Source organism: Piliocolobus tephrosceles, chromosome 10, assembly GCF_002776525.5.
Source record: "Piliocolobus tephrosceles isolate RC106 chromosome 10, ASM277652v3, whole genome shotgun sequence".
NCBI classification, from domain to species: domain Eukaryota; kingdom Metazoa; phylum Chordata; class Mammalia; order Primates; family Cercopithecidae; genus Piliocolobus; species Piliocolobus tephrosceles.
Genome location: NC_045443.1, coordinates 49,653,212 through 49,664,485, shown reverse-complemented (window position 1 = coordinate 49,664,485; position 11,274 = coordinate 49,653,212). Strand labels below are relative to the sequence as shown.

The following is an 11,274-nucleotide window of genomic DNA, read 5'->3' as shown; positions in this document are numbered from 1 at the left end:
TGAAACTCTATTTTCCCTCTAGCACATAACCAAGATATAAGGCTACAGATTGCCTTTCCCAGAGGGGAAAACCCTGCAGCAACCTGCTGCTTGGAAAAGTGTAAGAGCAGATCGCTATGGGGAATCGTTTGCCCGCCACTGATGGACAGCTTCCCCAAACTGGAAGGGCAGATGCTCAGCATGTACCATACTGGGATGGTTGTCAATACCTCTGGTCCTGTAAGAATCCTCAGGACACTGGCCATGCCAATGCCCCCTTACTTCCTGGCATCCTTCTTGGGGTGCTCACAGCCCCCAGCCTCTATGGTGAAGATATACTTGCTGGCAGCATCACCAACTTGCTGCCAAGAGATCAGTGCTGCAAGGCAAGGTTATTTCTAAGTGAGCAGAGCCTGCCAGGAAGAAAGTGTTTGCACCCCACACCACTGTGCAGGTGTGACGGGTGAGCTCACAGCTGCCCCCCAGGCATGCCCAGCCCACTTAATCATTCACAGCTCGACAGCTCTCTTGCCCAGCCCAGTTCTGGAGGGGATAAAAAGGGGGCATTGCCGTTCCTGGGTAACAGAGCCACCTTCTGCGTCCTGCTGAGCTCTGTTCTCTCCAGCACCTCCCAACCCACTAGTGCCCGGTTCTTTTGCTCCACCAGGAACAAGCCACCATGTCTCGCCAGTCAAGTGTGTCCTTCCGGAGTGGGGGCAGTCGTAGCTTCAGCACCGCCTCTGCCATCACCCCGTCTGTCTCCCGCACCAGCTTCACCTCTGTGTCCCGGTCCGGGGGTGGCGGTGGTGGCTTCGGCAGGGTCAGCCTTGGGGGTGCTTATGGAGTGGGTGGCTATGGCAGCCGGAGCCTCTACAATCTGGGGGGCTCCAAAAGGATATCCATCAGCACTAGCGGTGGCAGCTTCAGGAACCGATTTGGTGCTGGTGCTGGAGGCGGCTATGGCTTTGGAGGTGGTGCCGGTAGTGGATTTGGTTTCGGCGGTGGAGCTGGTGGTGGCTTTGGGCTCGGTGGCGGAGCTGGCTTTGGAGGTGGCTTCGGTGGCCCTGGCTTTCCTGTCTGCCCCCCTGGAGGCATCCAAGAGGTCACCGTCAACCAGAGTCTCCTGACTCCCCTCAACCTGCAAATCGACCCCACCATCCAGAGGGTGAGGACCGAGGAGCGCGAGCAGATCAAGACCCTCAACAACAAGTTCGCCTCCTTCATCGACAAGGTGAGCTACGATCTTTTGTAAAAAATCACTGTGGATCTGAAGTAAATGCCAAAGGGAGAGGAAGAGGGAAGATGTCTTGGCTTTGTGTAAATACCTTTATAGCTGTACAGTTCTGTGTTTTCATTTGTTTCTGTGCCCTGGATTTGTGGACGCATTCTGAATTAGAATGGCAGCTGGGAAGGGAGAGTTTTTTCTTCCCATTCAGAGGTTAGCTCACAAGGGCCTCTTGACAACTGTTGGACAGAGAGATGAATTCCATGCCACATATAACGGGGCTGACTGGACAGGAAGTTAGACAAGCGCATGGGCAACAGCCTGAGTGCCTTTGCAGCCACCGCGGAGCCAGGACACACTCCAAGCAGCACTCCTAGTGCTTTCTGTGCCCTGGATAGGTGTCCTATCTTCCTTTGGCAAAGTGACTTTGGGTGTCTCAGTCTGCTCCTCCCCTCCTGGGGCCCAGGGCCAGGCACGGTGCACAGGAAAGCTTCAGAGGGACAGAAAGAGATGGGAGGCACCTTAGTGAATTGATCACAGAACATGAAATCCAAGTTTCTCTATCTTCTAACTCTGCTCCCCTCCAGGTGCGGTTCCTGGAGCAGCAGAACAAGGTTCTGGACACCAAGTGGACCCTGCTGCAGGAGCAGGGCACCAAGACCGTGAGGCAGAACCTGGAGCCGTTGTTTGAGCAGTACATCAACAACCTCAGGAGGCAGCTGGACAGTATCGTCGGGGAACGGGGCCGCCTGGACTCAGAGCTGAGAAACATGCAGGACCTGGTGGAAGACTTCAAGAACAAGTGAGTTGGGGTGGGGGGTGGACACAGGGGAGGGTGGTGTCTTTTGGGCACCAGATAGGCTTCATTACTAGTCTACTACCATGCCTTCCTTGGGCACTGGGAGGATATACCTTCCATGGACACCTCCAGTACTAAAACAAACAAACAAAAACACAAGCCAGGCTCATGTTTAGAAAGTTCCAGCCCCAGGCTGAGGCCCTCTGCAAGGAACTTAGCCAACAGCCAGAGCAACATGCTCTGTGCCCTTGGCACTACCTGGTGAAATCTGCCCTGATGTAAGGCTTGCTCTCTGGGGCTTTCCTCTCCGGTACATGGGCCTTTGGATAGATTTGTCTCAAAGCAGGAGCTGGTGACACAACCCAGCTTGGTGGTTCAAATAATTTATTTAGTCTTATGAACCAGCAACTAGGCTGCTAGATTTAGTTTTGTTTGTTTATTTGTGTTTTTAAACCTCTGAAAGCTCAAAAAAGAACACTAGAAATGTTAACTAGGTAATGCAGCTGGGGAGAAACAGCACAGCTTTTCTGCAGGAATCTGCTTGAAACAACTGAATTAGAGCAATAATAGAATTATATGGTAGGCAGTTACAGAGAAAGCAGTATTTAAATGGGGAAGGACCTTGGCTAGAGGCCCATGCTACTAGTGTCCCCTCCCTCTCTGCCTATGAGGAGAAGCCCCTTCCCACTGCAAAAGTAGGCTTACAGTTGACTGCGAAATAAAGACCCCTTACCTGTTGCTCATTCTCTGACAAACACTTTCCATCCTTTTCACCACCAGGTATGAAGATGAAATCAACAAGCGTACCACTGCCGAGAATGAGTTTGTGATGCTGAAGAAGGTGCGTGTGGGTGGGAGAGAACCAGCAGCCTGCAGTTATGCTCTCTAAGCATGGCGCTCACTTAAGCAGGGTGTGTGCAGAGCCAACCATCCCTGTTTCCCCAGGATGTAGACGCTGCCTACATGAACAAGGTGGAGCTAGAGGCCAGGGTCGATGCACTGATGGATGAGATTAACTTCATGAAGATGTTCTTTGATGCGGTAAGAAACTTATCTAAATTTTTCACATGGGTGGTATTTTTCCTCAAGTTGTCAAATCACAATGAGTGGAAGATTTGAATGGAACTGACCTTAAATAACATAACACAGAACCAGATGACTGACTCCAAAACTCCCTGCAGGAGCTGTCCCAGATGCAGACGCACGTCTCTGACACCTCTGTGGTCCTCTCCATGGACAACAACCGCAACCTGGACCTGGACAGCATCATCGCCGAGGTCAAGGCCCAGTATGAAGAGATCGCCAACCGCAGCCGGACTGAAGCTGAATCTTGGTACCAGACCAAGGTGGGTGCTTTGATGACTGTCTCCTGAGTGAGGGGACACAACCATGTCTAGGATTCTAGGCCATGACACTAAGGATGGGGTTCCTGGAACCTGCTGAGGCCCATTGGGATGCTTTATAGGAATGGCCCTGTAGACAATTTCCATCTAAACCCAAGGACCTGAGAAAGAATCTCACTCTGAATCTCATACCAGGGTCTCCAGGAGAGCAAAAGCACCAGACTGGCTCGACCTTGGAAGAGCCTGAACCAGCCCCAGACTACTTGCCACTGCTTAGAACTCACTGCCTGTGAACTTTGGGAAAGTTCTTCCCACTCATATAAACAGAATGTTTTCTCTTTCCTGGCCACATCAGTATGAGGAGCTGCAGCAGACAGCTGGCCGGCATGGCGATGACCTCCGTAACACCAAGCATGAGATCTCTGAGATGAACCGGATGATCCAGAGGCTGAGAGCCGAGATTGACAATGTCAAGAAACAGGTAGGGTGTGATTGGAAGAGGGCAAGGAAGGGGCCTGAGCTCTAAAAGGGACATCTATTTTGTTTTATTTATTTTGTTTTACTTTTGCTAAACACACGGAGCCAGATCCAGTACCAGAGTTTCAATGTCCTGCCACCCATGATGTACTGGTTTCTGTCTGGGATTCATGATAGTTTGGTTTGCCTGACCCAGAATCTCAGAAGGAGACACCTCAGGCCCAGCTCAGCTACTCAAGCAACCCCACTCTCCTCCTTTCTGTCTGTAGTGTGCCAACCTGCAGAACGCCATTGCGGATGCCGAGCAGCGTGGGGAGCTGGCGCTCAAGGACGCCAGAAACAAGCTGGCCGAGCTGGAGGAGGCCCTGCAGAAGGCCAAGCAGGACATGGCCCGGCTGCTGCGTGAGTACCAGGAGCTCATGAATACCAAGCTGGCCCTGGACGTGGAGATCGCCACTTACCGCAAGCTGCTGGAGGGCGAGGAGTGCAGGTGAGCAGACAGCATGAACTCAAGATTCAAGATGGCCCTCAGTTGATAAAGCGAAGCTGCTCCACTGTGGGGTGTACAACACACACACACACGTGATCAGTGACTTGTGCTTGATAAAGACACATCATCAATACTATTTCAGTCTGACTCGTGGCCATATGGCTGAATAGAGTGTTCCTGGATGCTGCCTGTCCTCCAGGCACCTGAGCAACTCAGCAAACATGTCTTGACACTTGTGTCTTTTCTGCTTTTGCCCACATTCTTTGCTCAGCCTCAATATCCATCATGCCCACCTCCATCGCCACTTGTCCTCCAGTACCCCTTCCTTCAGGAAGCCTTTCATGTTTACTCCAGCTGAGTTAAACTCACCTACCTTTGGATTGCCAAACTACTGTTTGCTTCAACCTCTGACACTGCCCATTGACTACTCTCTGTTTGAGGACTTTTTGTCAGTGCCAAGTTCTCTCACAGAATGTAACCATATTTCCCATATCTCTTATGCTTTCCCTATGGTGGGTGTAGGAGAACGTGAATTACAATTCTTTCCTAACAACTTGTTTCTAGGTCAATCCCTCTTCATTGGAAAGTCCTTCGGGAGAGTTCTCCCTTCCTTTAACTTAAGCAGCTTTTGGGCATACAGACTCCTGGCTTATGGAATGAACTCGAATCATGAGGATGGGAGTTAGCCACATAGACTAATGCTGTCTTTTTGGGAGCTGTTAACCCTTAATTCAATTTTTCTCCTTTCAGACTCAGTGGAGAAGGAGTTGGACCAGTCAACATCTGTAAGTAGCTTTGAACAGATGTTAACAATGACAATAATATGGGATATATTTAGTGCCAACTCAGAGTTCTGCTGTTTCTAGGTCCAAATCTTTCCCATCCCAGCATATGGTAATTTATAATAATACACTTAGAAAGGTATGGGTGGTGGAAGGGAAGGACAGATTGGGACAGGAAACAATGTGGTTCATGTCTTATCTCTTAAAGGGTAAGCCATGCATCCTATGCTTCTTGGACACTGTCCCCTGCCCTGCCCCTAGTACCTAGCTCCGCCTAGTACCTAGCTCCCCCCAGTACATAGCTCCCCCCAGTACCTAGCTCCTCCCCTCAGTACCTAGCTCCCCTCAGTACCTAGCACCATGCCTCTTATGCTCACCCACTTTTTTAGGGACCTTAACTAAATGACAGTTCTTCTGGGCCTTGTTTGTTACTCTGTAAAGGGGGCCTGGTAGAGTGCTCCAACACCAGCAGATCAAATAAGTGGGCCATGCAGGATCAGCCTGGCAGACGGTCTCACTGAGTCCTCCCTCCTTTCCCTGCAGCTGTTGTCACAAGCAGCGTCTCCTCTGGATATGGCGGTGGCAGTGGCTACGGCGGTGGCCTCGGTGGAGGTCTTGGCGGCGGCCTCGGTGGAGGTCTTGGTGGTGGTCTTGGCGGAGGTAGCAGCGGAAGCTACTACTCCAGCAGCAGTGGGGGTGTCGGCCTAGGCGGTGGGCTCAGTGTGGGGGGCTCTGGCTTTAGTGCAAGCAGTGGCCGAGGCCTGGGGGTGGGCTTTGGCAGTGGTGGGGGTAGCAGCTCCAGCGTCAAATTTGTCTCCACCACCTCCTCCTCCCGGAAGAGCTTCAAGAGCTAAGAGTCTGCTGCAAGTCACTGCTTTCCAAGTGCAGCAATCCAGCCCACGGAGACTGCCTCTTCTAGGCAGTTACTCAAGCCATGTTTTATCCTTTTCTGGAGAGTAGTCTAGACCAAGCCCATTGCAGAACCACATTCTTTGGTTCCCAGGAGAACCCAATTCCCAGTCCCTGGTCTCCCTTGCCACAGTTCTATATTCTGCTTCAAATCAGCCTTTAGGTTTCCCACAGAATGGTCCCTGCTGACACAAGAACCCAAAGTATTCCCAAATCTAAATTGTCAAAACAGAATCCCCACCCCAATCCCAAATTTTGTTCTGGTTCTAACTACCTCCAGAGTGTGTTCAATAAAATGCTTTTATAATATAAGCTGGTGTGCAGAATTGTTTTTCTTCCAGGTTTACAATCAGCCTAGAGATACCACGAGGGTCAATCTACCCAGATGTGATTGGTTCTTTTGACGATTCACAGAGAGAATGGAATAACATTTAAGGGAAAGTGGCTATCAGGGGTGGCCCAGAGACTCCAAGCACAGAGATTGTAAAGTCTCTACAATGAAGGAGTCTCTGGAGGGCATTAATGGGCGTGTGCATTGTACTGCAATTTAGACAGATTTTAGAGCCTTTTGTTAAAGAGGGGCCTATGCAAGGTGAGATGATTTGCAAGTAGCAGCATATTTGGGCTTAAGTAAAGTTTGTAAATGAAGAATATGTTGCCTTCAGGACCTCAAAAGACCTAAAAGATGTTGGGCTTATTCTAAAAATTGTGGATACTAAGATGCTCAATAGCTACTTTTTGACAGTGTCAGGGATAGAGTAGCTCTTGGTTTACCAAATAATTTCTGAAATTTAATGGAGGTGGCAGGACTTTGCATGACCTGTAGAACAATGGCACATCCTTTTTTTCTGAGGTCCTTGGTATCTATGTCCTGAATGAGTGTATCAAATGCATCTCTTTGGAGGAAGATTCAGCAATGTAAATCATATCTGTGCTCCTGGAGAAAGTCAGATGCATTTAAGAGCTTGACTGCAAAAATTGCATGTCATGGCAGGCTCATTGAGGCACTTCCTGAGTATCTAGGAAAGCTGCATCAAGCGCCCTTGGTGGTGAAGTGAGTTGTGACTGAGAGGCTGTTGCAATGGGCACTCAACAGAATATTCGACAGCCAAATCCGTAAGAAGGAAATATCTACCAGCTGCGGATTGGATACGTCAATAATTCCAATAACGTTGGGTATGGAGCCTTAGTAGGCATGACCATGACATTATGGTTGTGGTAATCCACTGTGAGCCACCATTCATTTTTTCCAAGTTTAAAAATAGGCCAAATTAGCTTGTTGATGGAAAAAACAATGGACATAAACAACCCTTCTCTAAATAGATCTTATTTAATGGACTTCACTTCTTAAAGGTCCTGTTTTAATTCACACTGGGGCATATTAACTATTTTAACTAGGGGTTGGGGAGGCCCATGGTGTTCCATTTTGTCAAACCAACTTATAAATGTCAAGGATTTGATTTAATTTTAATTTATGACTTACTGGGTCAGACTGTCCATGCCCACTGTGGGATACTTTAGAGGATGCTATGATCGTGGGAAATTTAAGCAAGTCAGTAGTTTTGCTAATTAAAGTGAGGCATGCCTGTTTGTTCTCTATTTTGTGTTCAGTAACTTCCCCCAGATTACAGGGGTACCTTGTTTAAATTTGATAGGATCCCCAAGGATAAGTATAATTTGAGCTTCAGTATGGATTAAGGCCATGAAGAATCGTCAATTATTGTATGTCAGCAGATATGAAAGAAGGAATTTATGTGGTGGAGACACCAAGACAAGCTGCATGCCTTTTTATCTTTTAGATGTATAAATTATTTTAGCCAATTTCGAATTTCCAATTGTATCAAAGTATGGACCTTTGTTTTAATTTTTTGTTTCTTCTCCCTGTTTTCAAGTTTCTCTCTCTCTCTCTCTCTCTCTCTTTCTTGTGGTTTCTGAATATAATTTGGCAGGCAAGGAATTCTCTCTACTCTGCTCATATTTATATATTTATTCCTCCAAAGAGCCTCAAATCTGTATTGTCAGGGTTCAAGGCCTCCCCCATGGAAATAGTTGAATTAACCCTTTGGCTGTGCCATGCGTGTTTTTCCATAGAGCCCAGAGGATGAGGATCTTTTCTGATAACAAAGGCATAGGCAGCAGCAGCGGTGGCAACAGGAGCAACAGCAGCAACGGCAGCCAAGACATTTTACAGGACGCTAGTTAGTAAGCCCTCTGGTTTTTTGTTTTTTCTTTTCCTACAGAGTTTTGCTCTTGTTGCCCAGGCTGGAGGGCAATGGCGCAAACTCGACACAACACAACCTCCACCTCCCAGGTTCAAGCGATTCTCCTGTCTCAGCCTCCCGAGGAGCTGCGATTATAGGTATGCACCACCATGCCCGGCTAATTTTGTATTTTTAGTAGAGACGGGATTTCTCCATGCTGGTCAGACTGGTCTCAAACTCCTGACCTCAGGTGATCCTCCTGCCTCGGGCTCCCAAAGTGCTGGGATTATAGGCGTGAGCCACTGCACCTGGCCGCCATCTGTTTTTAGGAGCATGGCTTCAGGATGCCACATAGTAACTGTTCTTCTTCCACATGAGTGACCACTTTAAGGGACCACATATCAGTCTTTTCCCTGAGAATTCCATAGAATGAGGGCCAGCACCTGCTGGAGACACACAATCAATAGTCATGGGGTAAGAGCCATTCCCCTGAGCTTAGCATCAGTCCCAGTTTGTGCTGGAACCAAGAAATACAATTCAATATGGGACATACAGATAGGTCTGGGTTGATAAACATGATCCAGGGGCTCCTTAAGAGGGCCCCCAATCCTATACTCCTGTCCTTAAATGCCAATTTTTGAAACTTCTGATTTGGGTCAGTTAAATCTATAACAGAGGCTCAGCAGAACTCAGCAAATGCAGTGCAAAGCAACACAGCTCAAAGTGCAAGTTTGCCAGCAGGCAGCAACACAACTCAAAGAGCCCCCTAGTCAGCACACAGCAGCCCAGAGCAAGACAGCAGAGCTAGACTGGAAGCCAAAGCAAGAAAGAAAAGACTCTGGTGGTAGCAGTCATCATCTAGTCATCTAGCCGGCTCACAGTACCGATTGTCATGTCATGACCACCTTCCAGAGGCAAGATGGGCAGCCACCCAAAATTTCGTTTAGCTATTGAGACTGATGGCATCACACACACACACACACACACACACACACACACACACACACACACACACACACTCCAGGAGGAGATGAATGGATATTTAACTCAAATAATAAGGAAAGCAAGGCAGGACTTCCAAGCTGGTCCAAAAGTGGCTTGAGTGAGCAGGGTTTTTTATGGCATCAGTTTTTTTTTAATGGTAATCAGGGGTGGGGCCTGCATGTGGTTTGAAGGTGGAAGTTGCTATCAGTGCCAAAGGATGGAACACCTGGGTTTTCATATCAGCTTTTCCCAGATATGAGCATAATAGGAAAGAGAGGCAAGGGACTTGCTTAGAAGTTGTCAGCAATCAAACATCAGTGCAGTCAAGATGGTTTAATATTTAAAAAATCATGTAATACACAAAACTAATAGAATAAAGGGAGACAAATCAAATGGCCACCCCAAAAAACAAAAAATATTATACTTAATAGTAAATGAACCTTTTCATTGAGCAAAAAGGGGGTAAGGATAACTATTATCACCACAATTGTTCAACTTTATACTGGAGATCTTAGCCATTGCAATAAGGTAAGACAAAGAAATAAGCATCTTCAGGATAAGAAGAAAAGCAAACTGCAGGTGCTCACATATGACATAATTGTATATATAGAAAATCAAAATAATCTACAAACTACTAGAATTAATAAGTGAATTTGTCAGGGCCACCAGAAAATCAATATACAAATATCAATTATGTTTTTGTACACTAGAAAATAACAATTAGAAAATGAAATTTGAAAGATATTTTTAGCAGCATAAAAAATCTAATACCTAGAAATAAACCTAACCAAAGATGTGTAAAACAAAAAACTAAAATGATCCATTGACAATATTAAAGAAGACCTAATAAACTAAGGTACATAATATCTTCATGGATTGGAAAACTTAATAATGTAAACACATCAATTTCTCCCAATTGAACTCTGGGTTTAATGCAATTTCAATCAAATTTTAGCAGATGTTTTGTGGAAATTGATAAGTCTATTCTAAAATTTGTATTGAAATGCTATGATTTAAATGTATTGCCTCCAAAATTTGGATATTGCAATATGATGATACTAAGAAATGGGGCTTTTCAGAGTTCAGAGGCTTCACACAGGGTTCAGTTAGGTTGCTCTTCTGCTCTTCTGCCATATAAGGAGACAGCATTTCTCCCCTCCAGAGAATGTAGCACTCATTAGACAACCAAACCTGTCAGTGTCTTGATCCTGGACTTCCCAGCCTCCAGAACTGTGAGAAATAAATTTTTGGTTTTTTAAACTACCCAGTCTCAGCTACTCCATTATAGCAGCATAAAATGAATTAAGACAGGAAATGAAAAGGAGCTAAAATAGTCAAAACAACCTTAAAAAAGAAGAACAGTTTTTACACTGTTGGTAGGAATGTAAATTAGTTCAGACATTATGGAAGACAGTGTGATGAGTCTTCAAAGACCTAGAACCAAAAATACCATTTGTCCCAGGAATCCCATTACTGGGTATATACCCAAAGGAATAGAAATTATTCTATTACAAAGAAACATGCACATGCACGTTTACTGCAGCACTATTCACAATAGCAAAGACATGAAACCAACACAAACGCCCAACAATGATAGATCGGAAAAAGAAACTGTGATACATATACACCACAGAATACTATGCAGCCATAAAAAGAAATGAAATCATGTCCTTTGCAGGGACATGGATGGAGCTGGAAGCCATTATCCTTAGCAAACTAATGCAGGAACAGAAAACCAAACACCACATGTTCCCACTTATAAGCAGGAGCTGAACAGTGAGAACACATGGAGACGGGGAGGGGAACAACACATGCTGGGGCCTCTCAAAGGGGTTGGGGGAAGGGAGAGCATCAGGATAAACAACTAATGCATGCAGGGATTAAAACCTAGGTGATGGGTTGATAGATGCAGCAAACCACCATGGCACATGTAACAAACTTGCAGATCCTGCACATGTATCCCAGAACTTTAAATTAAAGTAGAAAAAATGATGAATAAAGTTGAAAGACTTATAGTTCCAGATACTGAAACTTATTAAAAAGTTGTAGTAATTAAGAAAGTATGGTACTTGAGAAATGATTGAC

At 46.2% G+C, this 11,274-nt stretch overlaps 1 protein-coding gene across 5 annotated transcripts; it reads left to right on the top strand.

Moving 5' to 3' along the window:
- Positions 1–267: 267 nt before the first annotated feature.
- On the top strand, positions 268–6,316 carry KRT5 (keratin 5). 5 transcript variants are annotated; one of them, XM_023211051.1, is made up of 10 exons: positions 561–827; positions 933–1,210; positions 1,792–2,006; positions 2,784–2,844; positions 2,949–3,044; positions 3,185–3,349; positions 3,702–3,827; positions 4,093–4,313; positions 5,064–5,098; positions 5,639–6,314. In XM_023211051.1, the coding sequence occupies exons 1-10, from the start codon at positions 659–661 to the stop codon at positions 5,947–5,949; spliced, it is 1,677 nt and encodes a 558-aa protein (XP_023066819.1). In that variant the 5' UTR covers positions 561–658; the 3' UTR covers positions 5,950–6,314. The 5 variants fall into 5 exon arrangements, with proteins under 5 accessions (XP_023066815.1, XP_023066819.1, XP_023066818.1 ...); XM_023211050.1 differs by having other exon boundaries at positions 561–863; XM_026454680.1 differs by having other exon boundaries at positions 659–1,210; positions 5,639–5,695; positions 5,804–5,949.
- Positions 6,317–11,274: the final 4,958 nt, after the last annotated feature.

What these genes read in the sequence shown, in the direction of transcription:
- KRT5 (XM_023211047.1), top strand. Translation starts at nt 659, where the DNA reads ATGTCTCGCCAGTCAAGTGTGTCCTTCCGGAGTGGGGGCAGTCGTAGC. An exon ending in AGTTTGTGATGCTGAAGAAG is followed by an intron (nt 2,845 to 2,948) that starts GTGCGTGTGGGT and finishes CTGTTTCCCCAG; the next exon opens with GATGTAGACGCTGCCTACAT. An exon ending in TTGACAATGTCAAGAAACAG is followed by an intron (nt 3,828 to 4,092) that starts GTAGGGTGTGAT and finishes TTCTGTCTGTAG; the next exon opens with TGTGCCAACCTGCAGAACGC.